General features: G+C 37.0%; 2 protein-coding genes across 3 annotated transcripts; one reads left to right on the top strand and one right to left on the bottom strand.

The window, feature by feature from the left end:
- Positions 1–1,536: 1,536 nt before the first annotated feature.
- On the top strand, positions 1,537–5,658 carry LOC141903066 (stearoyl-CoA desaturase 5-like). Of its 2 annotated transcripts, none has more exons than XM_074790949.1 (5): positions 1,537–1,739; positions 2,464–2,711; positions 3,489–3,619; positions 4,457–4,662; positions 5,003–5,658. In XM_074790949.1, the coding sequence occupies exons 2-5, from the start codon at positions 2,474–2,476 to the stop codon at positions 5,433–5,435; spliced, it is 1,008 nt and encodes a 335-aa protein (XP_074647050.1). In that variant the 5' UTR covers positions 1,537–1,739; positions 2,464–2,473; the 3' UTR covers positions 5,436–5,658. The 2 variants fall into 2 exon arrangements, with proteins under 2 accessions (XP_074647050.1, XP_074647048.1); XM_074790947.1 differs by having other exon boundaries at positions 1,538–1,739; positions 2,459–2,711.
- A 4,141-nt stretch (positions 5,659–9,799) lies between these two features.
- Positions 9,800–17,270, bottom strand: LOC141904526 (melanopsin-like). The gene is made up of 4 exons (XM_074793119.1): positions 17,143–17,270; positions 11,181–11,314; positions 10,378–11,040; positions 9,800–9,807 (listed from the first exon to the last, which is right to left on the bottom strand). The coding sequence occupies exons 1-4, from the start codon at positions 17,268–17,270 to the stop codon at positions 9,800–9,802; spliced, it is 933 nt and encodes a 310-aa protein (XP_074649220.1).
- Between the last annotated feature and the right edge of the window lie 516 nt (positions 17,271–17,786).

The raw sequence follows: 17,786 nt of genomic DNA, 5'->3' as shown, positions 1-17,786 counted from the left end.
CGTTTAGATAATACGTAATAGTTAACCTAGTTTTAGATCGTGTGATAAAAAAAACGAATGAAATCAGAATATTTTTTAGTTTATTCGACATCTAATTAAATAAGCTATAATGTTAAATATATCTTTAGACACGGGCAGGTCTGTAGTGTTAATAAATATATGATCATTAATGAATTTAATTGTGTTTATTTCTGTGATGGGCATCGTGAGTAGAAATAAACAAATGATTAAGATTATATGTATTGTATGTCATTGTATATATATATATATATATATATATATATATATATATATATATATATATATATATATATATATATATATATATATATATATATATATATATATATATATATATATATATATATATATACGCGTATATATATCAACACACTTCTAAAATACTTGATCGAAGAAGATGGTGTCACGTTGGAGTAGCAAAGGTAATAACAACAGGAACATCAGAATTTCTCAAAGTCCATCATCTTGTTTGAATTAGTTAATGACGTATGCTGACGTATGTACTGTGTATAATGTATGATAAAATATTATAATTAATCGTTGTGTTGTTTTAACGTGCCTAGAAAAATGAAATGCAAAAATTGAATAAAAAATAACTGTTTTGAAATCGATTCGTTTTACGTCATTTTTATCGGGTGGGTTTTGTTTGACAAATCTTCTCGTCGATGGTGACACTTATCTATTCGTGTCAACTGGATATTGATGCTCAACTGGGGATTAACGAAACCAGTAACGGTATAGTACCGTCCTCGGCAGGGATTCCAATCTGATGGCTTAGCTAGACTCAGCTTTCGCGCCCTGACAGTCTCGATGTCATCGGGATCGAATCCCTGCCGAGGGAGGACGATTTATTAGTACCATACTAGGATGGTACGATGATGGTATATATTACTTTCTCTCATTAATATTTTGCTCATCCACCTTGGCTATGCAGGAGGACATAGTCTTCCGCCCAATCCGATATACTCCATGCAAGCCGTAAAGTCGACGTCTCTTTGAGTACGAGCGCGGGTATGTGTGAAAACACACGTAATAACCACAGGAACTACAAAGTAATTGAGTGTATAATGGAAAAATACTCTATCTTTTTAAATCTATCGATTTGATCTCAAAAGAGCGCCGTTAGAAACATTAACATACCATCGTACGATAAACTCATATCAGCCAGGTGCATCGTTAAATGACGACGCGTATTAGTCTGACATGCGTGACTCATAGCTCGGTCAGTTTATTCTTCTAACGTACATCAACAAAATATACATTTCTCTTAATTTCAAAATACGTAGTACAATGTAGACGTAGACATTGTATTTACTGAAAGTGGTAGAAACTCGATTGTAGACGCCTAACCATATTCCAATTCGTAGCACGGGCTTCGTGGCTGAATAGCGCATGTCACTAAACGCTGCTGCGATATTTATACCTTTTTTATAAATGCCACAATAATTGCTCGTTATGTCGTCAGCCAAAACACACGTGATTCAGATCATTCATACCACACTCGTATCACCGCTACGCACTCGATTCACTTTGGTCTTTGATCACATGTATCACATGCAATTTTTGTGTCGTGTTCCCGGAAAATAAAAGTAAACCTCAACTCCGGACGTGAATAATAACTGCATCAATTCGGTCACTTTTAGAGGAGCTAAGCACTAGCAGTGAACGGTGTTGGAACAATAGTGTCCCCGTACATTCATACGTAGCACTGGAAATAGGTGAGTCTGGTTGATATATAGAAAACTGCGTATTTAGTGTTGGGACTCACTGTAGATGTTGTTGTTAACGATCTGAGAGATTAATTTCCGAATATATAAATGTTTATCAGAGGTTTAAATTCGGGTAAGATATGAACGGTTTACCGACTTAACCGATACCAACGAATCAGGAGTCAAGAGGAATCTATTGTATTTCATTAAAAATTTCCTTTACGGAAAATAATAAGATTTACCTATAACGATAACATAGTGTCTCCGACTACTCTCCTCTCATCTTTATAAATGATAATCAATGGCCGCGATCTATTGAAATAATTGACGCCGTATATTCTACATTGTAAACCCTATGTTGACCTAACTGCACCTAAAAACAGACGATAATGTTACTAAATATATAAATATCTATGAGAAATGGTTCTCAAAGTGCGTGCAAAATTTTATACAATCAAAATATCGATCGCCGGTGATATAAATGTATATATATATATAATATCATGGTCAGTCGTCAGTTGTCTGGATTCAAACTCTTGAACTGTAGTTGTGGATGACCTGGCAAAGACCTCATCCAGACAACACTTCCGTTCTATATTTACAATTCTTTTTAGCCGATTTTCAGTTAATACCGCGGCGTCGTGTTGTGGAGTCGTTAACGTCCAGTGCGTCACGCTTAGCCTTTATATGATTCTTAATAATTCGTATATATACTAAATTTCCGGCAGTTAAGGTAGAAGATAATGGCTCCACGAATAAGAGAAGGTTCGGCGATCGTAGACGCCACTAAACCAGACAGCTATACTCCAGACCTGGACCTGGTCAATGAAGCAGAAGCCAGTATTCTGCAGCAAGAAGGGAAACTGCCTCCCCGCAAAATAGTCTGGAGAAACGTCATTCTATTTACATATCTACACATCAGCGCCATCTTCGGGATTTATTACGCCATATTTCACGCCAAATGGAGAACATTATTTTTCGGTGAGTAAAAAATAACATATTCTCGAATGAAAAATACCATGTGATATTAATTCAGCATCATTATTTGTAATCCCTGTGAAATTCTCTGTATTTATCGCAATTGAATTGTGTACATTAGCTTTTTGCCGAAGTTAAATGGCCAACACTTGGAAAACATAAGATTAAAGAAAATAAGATTCATTTCGATGATAGAAAGTCGGAATTAAATTGCGGTCGGTCGTATCAAATAGAAATCAAGTTTGTATTCAATTTAATGATTTTTCACCAGGCATAGAATTATAGAAATCTGCCCCGATGCCTCCGTACAATTGAATAAATAGAGCAGTTAAAATTTCTTAAGATTTCAAGCAACGGGGGAATGAACTCTGCTGTCTGCACGCGTGCAAAACATTATATCTCGTGTGATAATCAAATTGATCGCAATAATGATAAGATTTAATTCATCAAAGTCGCCTTCATTTCTTATCAGTAAACAGTTCAACAAACTATCTGTACAAATACATTAACAATAGAAATAGGAAAAAATATCTATATGGCATTGACCTGACACAAAGTAACTATAAACCTAACATCTAAAATATGGTAAACAAAATAACGGAAGAACATCGCAGTTCAATTAAAAGATAAAATTTCCAAAATGAAACTCGGCATAGCTTGTACTCCGGTTTCCAATTTTAGAACCACCACCCCCCCCCCCCTTCGTTTCGTTTCAGGTAGGTAGCACGTATTGAAATATATATTCATTAAAATATCTATGTCTCCTGTTTTGTTTTTTAGCGGGTGTGTTCTATTTTTTCGGGGCTCTCGGTATAACAGCGGGAGCTCATCGACTGTGGGCTCATCGTTCATACAAAGCTAAACTGCCTCTGAGAATATTCTTAGCCATTTGTCAAACAATCGCGTTTCAGGTAAGATATTTCCTCAGTTTGTTTTTCGTAAAGTATGTTATAAGTCGAGCTTAAAAACTGTTCATCCTTTATCAAAAACGAGCCAACAATTCATAGCGTTACAAGTTCATACAGACTGTAAGTTTAAAAACCCACCATAATCAGAATTCAAAAGATTTAACTGTCGTTCTGTGCGCCTGTCTTTCAGCGAATTAGCTTCATTAATATTGGGTCGATCTTGATGAAACTTAGGTACATTGTCTGTATGAGGGTCTACTTGTGCAGTGCAAAGAATGGGCCTAGTTCGCTACCTAGCGGCTGAGCAAGGCACTAAAAACTCTGGTTTTCAGCGACCTTGAAGATAATCCCATAACTGAGGACAGTGTCAAAATTCAAAAAGTTTAAATTTAGCTATTGGCCCTGGATACAACGTATCGAAAATGCAACGCGAACTTACGCCTGGTAGTTTCAGAGTTGACGTTTGAACCAGAGAACCGTTCGAGTCTGTTTGGAAGAATTCAGCAACAAACGCCGAATGAAAATAAGAATGTATTATGTTAATAATAGATGAGAAGTGCATGCATAGAATTATTACTATGAATGAAACCAATATTTCAAGTATTTCTGAAAAAGTAATCGAACATATTGTCGAAGGGAAATCTCGTGCCTTGTGTTAAGAATCGACTACTCGAGTCATGTCGGCCGCTGACATGAAGTAGCATCCTCAGCCACAACGCAGAAATTCGTGTTCGGGGTTTATCGGGAACCATGAAATTGTTTCCAACTCACGAAATAGATTAATCGACTAAGGCGAAGATATAATTTTTTACTCGATGATTGAATTTCAATTGATTTCAGAATCACATCTACGAATGGTCGCGGGATCACAGAGTTCATCACAAATACTCAGAAACAAACGCCGATCCTCATAACGCCAAACGAGGTCTGTTCTTCTCGCATATGGGATGGCTACTCGTACGGAAACATCCTGACGTCATCGCTAAAGGTCGAACTCTAGATTATACCGATCTGTTGAAGGATCCAGTCGTCGTTATCCAGAAGAAGTAAGAATATTTGAATCTTCACGTATTATCCTCGCGTCATTCTTATCTCATTAGCTTCTTTGCTAAAGATATCATCAACGATTTGACGTCGACATTTTAACTCAGTCAAATGCCGTCACAAAGTTATCTATATAACAACGTTAACCTCGCCTTACTCGGGCAGGCTTAACTCAAAACTTCGACAAACTCGGACATTAACAAAATCATTTCTATCTTGTTCATCCTTTATCTATGACTCGGACTTTTCTGACCCCAGACCGACTAAGCCGGTCATAGTTTGTCCGAGCTAGGTTAGTTTTACTGTACTAAATGAATGTATCTTGTATTGTATATATTTTAGGTTCTATTTGCCGTTTGTTCTATTAAGCTGTTTCGCTATACCGACTGTGATACCTCATATTGTCTGGGGCGAATCGTTAGTTACGTCGTTTCTAGTTTGTTTGTTGCGTTACACGATGACGCTTCATTGGACCTGGTGTGTAAATAGTCTGGCGCATATGTACGGGAATCGTCCTTACGATAAATTCATCAACCCGGCTGAGAACATGTTCGTGTCGTTCTGGGCAATAGGGGAAGGCTTCCATAACTATCATCACACGTTCCCGATGGACTATAGCACGAGCGAGTTCGGCTGGAAACTGAATCCGACCACGTTCTTCCTGGATATAATGGCTTACTTCGGGCAGGCTTACGACCGCAAGAAAATTCCGCTAGATGTCGTACGTAGACGGGCACTTCGTACCGGTGATCCCTCGCTGCGCGCGCAACAATGAAAAGGCGAATTGTAAAAACGCAAATTCCTATACGCTTATAGATTCGTGCTTGCAGAAATTCAACTAACATTATTTTCCGACGCACAACGATCAACGATTTTTGTTGTAAATTTCAGAATGAAATTTGTTTCGACCACTTTTCAAATTTGAATTGTTAAACGACAGATTAATGTCTTCATATTTACGTTATTCATTTCAATAAATGATTCATTTATCGATGAAATGCCGTGAACACTGAATAGAAAATGATTTTGCTTCCATATTTAAATGATTTAAGATTGGGAGAGGGGAAAGGTGCTCGACTTCCGTGAGTTGAGTGCCAGCACCAGACATTTTATCAGCATAACTTAAAAAAGAAATGATCGTTGACACTTCGAATATGTTCACCTGAGACATTTTTCATTGAAAATAGACTATAAACACCGACCAGACATCGAACACTATCGCAGTTTTAATCTGATTGTCCAGCCTTCACAGTACAAACGGTGAATGTCTGAACTGCAAATACCAGACATAAGATAGTTTATCAGCACAGTGTTATAAGAAGTCGTTTATATCGAATAATAGCAATCTAGATTTTATTCAAAGTTGAACGTCTTAAACAGTGATGTAGGTGACCAAGTATTCGTTCCATAAAACATTTCAAATTGTAAATAATGATTGAAAACAATAAAACTAAAAATACACCATTCATATCTGTAAATTCTATATTTACAGATATCTTTGTATATAAATATTTGATATAACCCTTTAAAAGATTATCATTCAAATACGTGCGTTAATCTAAATTTGAATATACGTTTGCCCTGTTAAAACAGTGGAAGCTAAACTAAGAAAACCGTGAAAAATGATGTTAATGAAGTGCCGTGCGCTGAAAAAAATTTTAAGTCTAAACGTTTTATTATTTAGAATCATTAAAACGATTATCATAAGTAGAATTGAATGAAAATTATAATTTGTATAAATTTTCTAGAATTCACAGATATCTGAATCTAGATGAGTTTTCCTTGTAGATAATTTCATCAGTCGCTTTTTGCCATTTATCATCAGCAATCAGATCTGTATTATATAAACGACACTTTAAGATGCTATTCTGCCGTTTAATTACAAACAGATCACATTCACAATTCAAAAGACATTTCAAGCTACAACAAATTTGAGACGCTGTTACTGTGACTGGTCCAAGTGGGTTGATGTCGGATGAAGGTAGATTCTTAGACTCGGTATCAATCGCAAATTCTACAAGATACGTGAGATCAAACAAACAATGGTTTAACATATACTCGAATATAATGATGAGAAGTCAAAAGTGTCAAAAAGCAGTTTTCATTGAATCAATGGGGCACCCGCAAAGCTACTTTGGCAAGCGAGGATTCCACGTATGGCAGGCGAGGATCCGCCATGTGTCGCTAGCATATAGTTGGTCTTCGCATTCGATTTCTTCTACATTTCTCTTAAAACTGACTGAGCTTTTTCTTAAATAAAGCAATTAAACTATATACGAGTAGAATAATGGATTTATCGTATATTCGCCCTGTCATAGTGTAACGTATTCGGGAGTCTACAAATTCAGTTCAGAGTTCGCGGAAAATGAATTAATTTTGACAACGGGCGATCTACAGCAGCTCGTTATCTGTCGATCAGCTCGGTACATGGCGGCATACAAACCTAATTCAGCTACATGTTCACAAGTCCACTCTATCAGTTGATACCCTACATGACTACCAAACAGATCCGGCCGAGTAAATCTACTTTCTGGCTGAATACAACATCGCTGTGTCGATTCCAAATAATCAGCAGATCTACATAGGAACTTCGTGAAATTTACACATGAATTAATACACTGTCTTATAGTAAGACCATAAACGCAATCGTCTAGCATTCCAGCCAAGGCTTTCTGTGGAAAAATGTCCCATCTGAGTCTTTGCTGGGGGCCACACGTATCTAGAAAGTTGTTTGAAAACATTATTCACTCAGAGTTCGTCATCTTTCAAATTTCTTTCGCTAATATAATGCTCAATACGCACAACAATATAATAGAAATCTATCATACAAATACTGGATCAGTCTGAAAAGTTTTATATCGACACGACTTTGTTAATTTTGCATGAGATGTAAAATACATGAGTGTATCGAATAGTCATTTTGTTATTCACCTCACAGTCTCGCAGAGAAACTATCATCATATTATTGAGGAACAATCGAACTTATGTAGGACTTCGACATATCGGAAGCCGATATAACTCGGGCTATCGGACACTCGAAATTCTACGTACTCGTCGCAGATTGGCAGCACATCGCTGTCAGCGACGAGTCACTTCCAATTCCGAATTGAACTGAAGTGGTGCAACAACTACCGCGACGACCTGCGATTCGTCTAGTAACAGTGCATGTGACCTGCAAAAACTTATCATCAGATCTTTACCAAATCATCAAGAATTATTAAGTAGATGATTAATCATCATTTTGTTACTATGATGTTCAATAATTATTCTGTACCAAATGCTTTGATTAGTGTAATAAACTATTTTATCTTATCTTATCTTAACAAAACTTCCCGACGTCTTACCGTTCGCAACAAAAAGTTGCTCAGTGTGAAGTTACGCAAATAACGTAAGATTATAGGCCTATCCCGCCAGTTCTCGGAAATCAAGCACAGTCGACATGAACTGAACTACGATCGCGTTTCTTCTCAAATTCGTCGGAAAATGATCCGATTCGTTCAAACCGGTCTTTAGGTAACATATTTACATATAAATATAGTAGCGAAATCAAACGAACTTACCTAAAGGCGCAGTTTTAACTTGAATCATAACAGCAGCAGCAGCAGCAGCAGCAGCAGCAGCAGCAGCAGCAGCCAGGAAACAAAGACTAAAATAAAACATGGTTCAAAACTATTCGAATCCACAAATACACAACGTATAATACAATCCTTATCCCTCGTCAGCCTAACTGTATCTGTATCAATACCATAAAAATACAATTGTATATATAACGAAAGCAATCGTCGATATTCACAAGTTTACTTTTTAGTTGTCGAAGAACAAAGACCCGTAACTAAAAAGTCTACTTCAGTATTTGCATAACACATCGTTACCATCCCAGTAAAAACTCGATAACTATAAACTTCTTAACAGTGTTTCCTCAATCGACTCATGAAATTAGTGTTTTTTTAATTTTTCGAACCGAGACTCTTTAGTATTCTGATGCAGACGTTATTTTCTCTCTAATGAGTGGGATGCCTCACTGAGGTCCGTGCCATTTGGTTTGTGATGACGGCATAGAATATTCAACGCTAACTGTTGAAAAAGACATCTTGGTTACAAAATTAACAAGACAACTCAACGTTTCGGGAGTTTCATTGGGACAGGGGGCGTCCTTTGGAGGTGTCATATATGCCCATATGAATATCGTGGTCAAGTGTGGTCATCATTTTATCATGGTCTCTATAGTTATCGAATAAAACACTCCGTATCAACTGAAGACACATGAAAATATCCAACGGTGAAATTTTTATCCGATAAAATTTATTGAAATCAAACAAAATGTCATCAGGTCGAATAACCAGAAACTCACAACAGAAGGTAAATAAACTAAAATAAACAGAACTATTAATAAAACAACAAGTGGTGCTCCTGTAGAAACCACAAAAGTCTAAAAATTATAGAACATAGCAAAAAGTGGGCCAAAATGTTTTCATCGTTGCTGTAGCCGTACAGAAAATCTTTACATGTTGCTATCTTATTTTTCGGCGTTCCGATTGAGGAACTCGGATTTACTAAAACTGTATCATATTGGAACACAAAACCTTCTACTTTTATAGAAATTCAGAACCAGTTGCGAAGAACATGTACAAATTGAGTGACAAGCATTAAAGTGTGCACACATTTCTAATCCGTGCCTTCTAGGGCAGCATCGGGTAAAATTCATTTGAATTTCTGAATAAGAACGATTCCTACTCACCAACGTTACGAAAAATGCTGAAAAACTAAATAAAGATACATTCATTTCTCCAGTGATGAATCAATGTCGAACGCAATTTTTCGTGTTCAGTAAAAAGCACGAAGAAACCTAACTCTATCAAGACTTAACTGACTTTCTGCTAACATTCAAATGTGAAACTCATTAGTTTGGTTAATGTAAGTTCCTTCTTCGACTTTATGTTGACGTTATGCAGTATTAAATTAAAAACAAAAACCAATTCGTCATTTAGTGGTTTGTAACGAACGCGATATAATTTACAACACGGGAAAACATGTCAGCGCATTAGGAGGTAACATCCGGTCTAAATTCCAGATTGCATTTACTTACGTAAATGTTCACCACAAGGTAACTAACTGATTGCTATAGCATGTCGTATAGTGTCATTTACCTGACAACAGAAACAAATATCGTTTGTAGAAAAGCAATCATAATTGCCAACGATCATCACAGATATGGTGCCCTGGTTATCCTCAAGAAAATCCTCGAACTGGACCTGGCTTCATAGGACTGGAACTCTAGGTATAAAGTCTTAACAATATAGTAACCAACATATTAACATGTGACTTCAAAATAACACAATAATAAAGGGGTTTTAACCACGCAGAATCGAATGATGCAGTTATGTTCCATCCTAGATATGTTTGACTTGATCCACATTTTTACAACTGCGCGTGACTTTCTTGAACAGTTCTTATCATCGTTCTGCAGCATGTCGTCTCAATTTGCAAAAGGTTTATCTACGCATCACGAATTTCGACTCTCAGTGTCTGTGAATGTCAGTGGATTCGTACCTAAAAGATTGTCTGAAGGGAGGCTGCAGTTAAAGTGGATAAGACGCTGGGGCATTGAATTCATTGCGTTGTTGATTTCTCTGATTTACTAATATCCGTACTTGCAAAAACAAATTGATGTTCTGTTGAGTTATAGGGGTTTCTTATGCAGAAAATCGAGTATATACGTTTGCGAACTTTATGGTCGAGCAGTCCGAACATTACTGGATGCAGTATAGTGGAGATTTTAGCGAGAATCGGTGGCAGAACCGAGAGCCATGAAACTGAAGACGGCGAGTGATAAAACATGGTAACAAGAGCGAGGATCGTGTAGGGCAACCACGACCCGCAGAATAACAACATCGAGGCTAATGACATTCGGGCTAAATCAGTAGCGAGCGCCATCTTACGGCGTTTCCAACGTTCTCTAGAACGAAGCCCTTTCTGGATGAAGTCGGTTTCGCGAATTTGATCTTGATACTCGACGACTGCGCTGTACACTTTATGGAACGTAAGTAACGTAGCTGTAAGAGGAATGATAAATCCTGCGACGACAGCGGATATGATAAACCAGACGCACGATTTCTCCTTGTTTAGAAAGTCGTATGAACAGGACACGGGTATAACCTCGCTCGCGTAACCACAAATACCTACTAGCGGAGGCATAGCCCAGATAATCGCCCCCAACCAAACAGCTAATAGAACAGTCATCTGCCTGGTGACGGATAGTTTTACTTTCCTGGGTTTATGTGAAGTTTTGATAGCGAAGCAGCGATCCAGCGCAATCCCCATCGTCGAGTATATCGAAATGAATCCCAACATCGTCATCGAGAAGCCATCGACAGAGCAACCTGATAAAAACAATTAAAAATAGTAATATACAGATTCGTTATCATTTAGCTTCGTATATGTTCAAATTAATATCATCCAAACTCGTATAAAGATTTATGACGAATAAATCATTGACGGGATACAACAGTCGTAAGCTCACCAACTTCCCCGCTTATCCACCTTCCTTTCAAACAAGCACCTGCCACCATAGGCGCTACAAACAAAGCTTGAGCCAGGTCACAACCTGCTAGGTTTACAGTCAGATAATGCGTAAAGCCAGGAAAACATCTGTGTCTGAAAACAAATTTAATGATGTAAGGAATCATTCTTTTAGCCATAGATGATCGAGTAAGATTCTTCATCGTTCTCCAACCAATCAAACTAATTAAAATCCCAAATAAAACCAAAATATTCTCTGAAATGATACGGACTGATAAATCTCTCACTTCAAAAAGCAAAATTCACACGGAGCGTCAAAATGATTTTAATGGAATTTGATCTGAATGGTCATCGAAAATCGTCGAACTTAATATACAACTGTCGAGTGCGAACAGAGCGTGCGAGTAAAAAAATCCTTCAAAAGAGAAGTTTCAAGAAAAAAAGCTTTAAACGGTTAATTTTGAATTTTTTGCAAAAAAACACGTATTTGTCATCATAAGATTGAACATTTCAGTTTAAACGAATAAAACCCACAGTTCAAACTAAATCTCCTCATCAGAGGAACAAAAAATGTTTTGTTCCTCCGATGATGAGGTTTAGTTTGAACCTCAAACTGTAAGGCAATAAACTGTTTTTACAGAAGTAACTGTGGGTTTTATTCGTTATATCTACACAGAGATTCACATCAGTTCACTGCAGTCATTTCAGTTTAACTCTTTCCGTGAACGTAGATCTCAAACATATGCGCGTACAACTGATTATACTTTGTGTTAAGGGTTTTGATAGGACCTTACATTACTTGAAAAAGGTAAATTGACAACTTACGAAGGTTCTGAAACATTTTCATTACGCTTACCTGAGTAAAATGAATAAAATCAGCGCATTGCCCAGAACTGCTACCATAACACATACTGACAATATTGTGCCGACGACGAACAGTATTGGCATCGGTAAGTCCGCGTCACCAGGAAGAAGGGTTGAGTTAAGACTCAAATTCATTTGGGTCATTAGTTGTGTCATCTTCGTACCCGCTAAATGATCATCCATATGTAGTTGTATCTGCGTGTATCCTTGTGTTATATCTATATGCGTGACGTATCTTCACCGCCGCCTGTTACGCGTAAGTTACTATAGAGGTGCTGCACGTGACATTATTCTGTGAAAAAAATCAGCGGATTTCGTAACGATCTTGCGTTTGAAGGCGGAATTGAATACTGTTGAGGAACTTTCAATACCTATATAAACAACAGTGTTGGTTTCATCATCACAGCGGCTTGACACCAGACAGGAGGTGTCTTATTGAAAGGTAGTTAACGCGTCGCATCATATTGCAGTACCGTATTTGTCGTACGTTGTTGCAATGCTGGGCGTCGGTCACGTGATTTTCTTGTGCCCTTTCGAAAGATAGAGAACTACAAACTGCACGGGCATTTTCAACCCAATACACAAAACATTCTTTTAAACGTTTTAAACGTTGAAACGTGTAAAAATACCAGAGAACACGAAAGGGGAGGGATCCTTGATGGGTCCATGCCGTATTCACCTCCCCGGGGATACAGATAGTTCCTTTTTCCCGCTCCTGCTGTCATTGGGAGAAAATACAGGGGCCAGCTGCAAGTAAGTTAGTAAAGCTCATTGCGGGGAAACATTAAAACAGGAAACAGAAACACGTTTCCCAGGAGTTCGTGTCCGTCACAAGAAACGACAAACATGGTATGTCTGATCACACACGTATCTGTTTCCTTGTTCTCTGTCTTGTCTGCGTTGGGTTTAAGCGTTATATAAACCTAACGATACTTATCTGATGGTTAATTTAGATAAAAAAATTGACAAATGGTCACCAAATTTTATGTTCCTTTATTCCATTCAGACAACCTGGTGTCAATCCATTCGGTGAAAATTGTGACATGCGCAGTGTCTTCGTAATAACAGGGTCCCTTTTAAAGAGTATATTTCATCAACATGATTGTGCTTTAATGACTGGTTGCTATATCCAGAAATGGCGCACATCGTCACGTCACGTTTCATGAATCAGTGTCGTTTTGAAATGAATACGGTGTCGATTCTTGTAAGGTAACATGACACGCTGAACATGCGTTAGAAACATGCAAACTATATCAAAATTCATTCAATCAGATGTTTCTCTGGTAACAACGTGGTCACGTGTCTTCAAATAACGATTTTGACTTGGAAGTTCATCACGATAACAGCTTACACAAAATGGTGACCATTTATATATATATATATATATATATATATATAACCTTACCTGTAATCATGATGATATATGGGTGATAAACACGGAATGATTAGTATTAATCATCTTGTATAATACCGACCAATCCAATAATTACAACAACAACAGTTTCAATGATAAAATTTTAAATAATTCAGTAATTATTCAGTATGAAAATTCGATGATTTCTACAGAAACAGAACCCGTTAGATAAAGCATACTAGGTATCAATGTATTTAAACATTATTGTATTGGTCTCGACGACGAATAAACGGATTCCCGGTGGGTAACATGGTGAAAAATAAATGTTTTTTTCTGGGCTCCGTACGAATGTACGTAACAGAAATGTAGAAGGAAATGAAGCGCAGAAACTACTAGCGGAACTCTAACTCTACCCGGTTATTTAATCCCTCACAAAGTACATTAAATACGTGTAATACGGTACATAGACCATCGATATAAGCTATACTATTAGTAATACGCATGCGTGATAGATTGGTGAAAGTGAAGTCATTCTTCCACAATATATTCTATGAATTGATAACATAATAATTGATAGGTATTAACTTCATAGTGAATTCAACAATAAATACGTGATTTCAATGTTCACAGATATCTGAATCTAGATGAGTTGTCCTTATATATGATTTCATCAGTCGCTTGTTGCCATTTATCATCAGCAATCAGATCTGTATTATATAAACGACACTTTATGATGTTATTCTGCCGTTTAATGACGAACAAATCACATGCATGATTCAAAAGACATTTGAAGCCACAGTGAATTTTAGACCTCGATGTTGCTACTGGTTCTAATGGATTTATGTCAGGTGAAGGTAGATTCTTGGACGCAGCATTTTTCGTGAAATCTACAAAATATGGTGATTTCAAAATTACAACCAGTTCCTATCAATTACCCTGAATCATCATTTGACCAATCTTCAAATATATATGATTATTTTCTGGTTGAATACAACAGCTTTGTGATAATTGGTGATAATCAGCAGATTGACAAAGGAACTTCGTGAAAGTCGCACATGGATCAATACACTGTCTTATGGTAAGACCCGTAACGCAATCATTCGGGAATACAGCCATTGCCTTCCGTGCAACTATGTTCCATCTGAGTCGTTGCTGGGTTGCACTTATAACGGGAAAAGAAATATTCGAAAACTGTTGGCTAGAAAGATATCAGTACTTTAGGTGAAATTGCATATTGTGTATTGTATTGGTTTAGGGTCAAAATTTAAAAAAATAATATGCTCCTGTTCCTAGTGAAATGACAAGTACATCGTTTGATTTATTTCCATGTCTTCGAAAAAGTAATTAAGATGTAGTTTGATTTCTGACGTCATAGAACAAGGATCATTGCTCGAAATAGGACTTCATGATTCAGAGGAGCATACTTACGTAATTCGTAACTTTCACAGTTCCAATCTATCATTTGATACCTAGGCCAATCTCCAAGCAAATCTGGCCGAGTAAATCGACTTTCTGGCTGAATACAACATCGCTGTGTCGATTCCAAATAATCAGCAGATCTACATAGGAACTTCGTGAAATTCCCGCATAAATGAATACACTGTATTATAGTAAGACCATAAATGCAATCATCTTCCATATCAGCCAATGCTTTCCGTGGAATAATGTTCCATCTGAGTTTCTGTTGGGGTCCACACGTTTCTAGAAAATAATTTGAAAACACTATTCTGTTGGAGATGGCAAGTATCGAATTTTGTTTCTATGACGTAATGCTCAATGTGCGCCGTAGTAAAATAGTAATCTGCAATTTGTACATTCGTTCGTTTTTGCGGCTTTTGAATATTTCAGGACCCACATAATTTTGATTGTAAAATGAATGATGATGATTTACATAAAAATATTCGATCACGGGATTTTATCAGTTTGAAAACAATTTTTTGCGTAGTCAATTTTGCATATGATGTCAAAACGCATGAATGAATTATATCGTCATTTATCTAATTCGTCCCTCAATGATAACATCAATTCACCTATAATTGCCTATTTTTCGAATGCAATATTCGAGGTGAATATAATACGATTTTGCTATGTTTTATTTATGCTATTATTAGATCGCGGTATACTAACCCGAAATATACTGGATTAATCCGAATACACAGACTTTTTCGAATTTCATGCACGATAGCAATAATCTCTCAGATTCTTTTTGGACTTAGGAGTACCGACGTAACTGGGGTTGTCGTCAACTAGTGGGAAATAGCGGCAAACGGTGCCGTCAGGAACGCACCATATGAAGCCGGTTTATGATGCACCCGACGCAGAAATGAATCGTCGCAAGCTACATGCCAGTAGTTGCGCGTTCTACCCCAGCCTGCCGTATCCCAACAGTCGCTTTCGGAGAGCGCAGTATGTTATTACAGAGCTACCTAATAATCTTATCATTGCATATCTATTTCTACAAAATGATTTAAATGATATAAAGAAACGAGCGGTTAAACGGCGTCCTCGAATCCAAACAGAGACGTTTAAACCGGTCTCGAGGTGAAGTTGTCTCAGAAATCAGTCGAACAACAAATTAATGCAGCATCGAAATCAAACGAACTTACCTAATGGTGCAGTTTTAACTTGAATCATAACAACAGCAGCAGCAGCAGCAGCCAGGATACAAAAACTGAAATAAAACATGGTTCAAAACTATTCGAATCTACAAATACACAACTAATTGTTATAAACCCAATCTGTGTTTCTGCTCAGTTGAGTGAATGAGATTTTGTCATTGCTATTGAAACCGAGTTGAATATATAATGAAGACAATCAATAATATCCATTCTATCGGCTTTTTCGATGTGAAAAAACTGGACTCACGGCAAGTCCTTTTTTACAATTATTTTACGCTATTGACAATTTCAAAATAGTCAAGTGTTCGATTAGTTGTAAATCTACTGAGCCCCGCGGGTGACATGGTGTAATATATCATTTTTTCGTGGGTACGAAATAATATCTTTTTCGGGGGAGCAAAATCTTCGTGAGAACCTAAAGCTTTTCATTCGAACGATAATTTTTCGGAATTGCTATGGGTGTACGGTCTTAGGAAAGAGGGGCAAACCAAACCCTATCAATGGACACGACCACTGACAAGTGTCTATCATCTGCAAAACCGAAAACCTTGTTATTGACGTTGCCACTTTCTAAGTAGAGACTATCATTACACTTAGCTCAAAGCGTTTGGGACAAATTCATCGTTACTTTTCTTATTTAAGGTCTAAATATAGAGATTTGTTCTTGAAATACATATTTTCGAAGAGCCAAATCAATAACGCCAGGTTTCATTCAAAATCTGTCATTATTTCATCTGATATATCTATCTATGTTTTGTCGATAATCGTAAACAGTTTTACAGAAAATACGATATGAGATCGTCCTTATATGTATATATATATGTATATATGTGTATATATATATATATATATATATATATATATATATATATATATATATATATATATATATATATATATATATATATATATATATATATATATATATATATACATGAAATTAAAATTTCCATCTGAAATGCATTAGGTTTTCGTTCAGTAAAAGCTTATCGATCGCTAACACATACATTTATATTCTGAATTGTGGTGATTTTTAAAAGGCTAGTCTCTGAAAAGCGTCGTTAGTTGTTCGATTAATTGACATTGCAATGGTTAACGCTACGTCAAAACAGTTCCGGTATTCGTACTGGGCGGCCGTTATCGAGAATCGTTTCATCAACATTCCTGAGATGAGATCGTCGCAATACTGGATACATTTAGTCGGATTACCGGTTCTAGTTATCGGTGGATTCGTGTTTAATTCTTTCACGATCATTCTCATGCAGTCGAAAAAACTACGACCGAACACATTTTCCGTTTACCTGACCGCATTAGCCGTTACCGACTCGGCAGTGCTGTTACCGCATTTCATGTTTTGGATAAATTTCATTTCCCTTCAGACCAGAGGTTCTCTGGTAGTAAAGATAGAATCGACAGCCTCTTGTTTAATAGTAACTATTTTACCAACAACCAGTCAACAATTATCCGCTTGGTTGATGACAGTTGTAGCGACAGAACGACTCATTTGTGTATATTTTCCTTTCATGGTTCGTCGTGTTTGTACCGTCAAATGTTCTCGTCTCGTGGTTACGGGGATGGCTTCATCGATGGCTGTTCTGAATACCTGCGTACAAACATCCATACCGATCTTCTATCTGCCCGGTAAGGGTTGCGCAAAACCGGCCACTAATGCAACATTACTTAAGCTTTTTTACAGTTCCTTTTCTTTATATGTTCCTTTTATCTTAATAATAATTTGCAACAGTGCGATATCGGTGAAAATTTGTCAGCT

The sequence above is a fragment of the Tubulanus polymorphus genome, chromosome 4, assembly GCF_964204645.1.
Source record: "Tubulanus polymorphus chromosome 4, tnTubPoly1.2, whole genome shotgun sequence".
Classification (NCBI taxonomy): Eukaryota; Metazoa; Nemertea; class Palaeonemertea; order Tubulaniformes; family Tubulanidae; genus Tubulanus; species Tubulanus polymorphus.
This window is presented reverse-complemented; position numbering and strand designations above follow the sequence as displayed.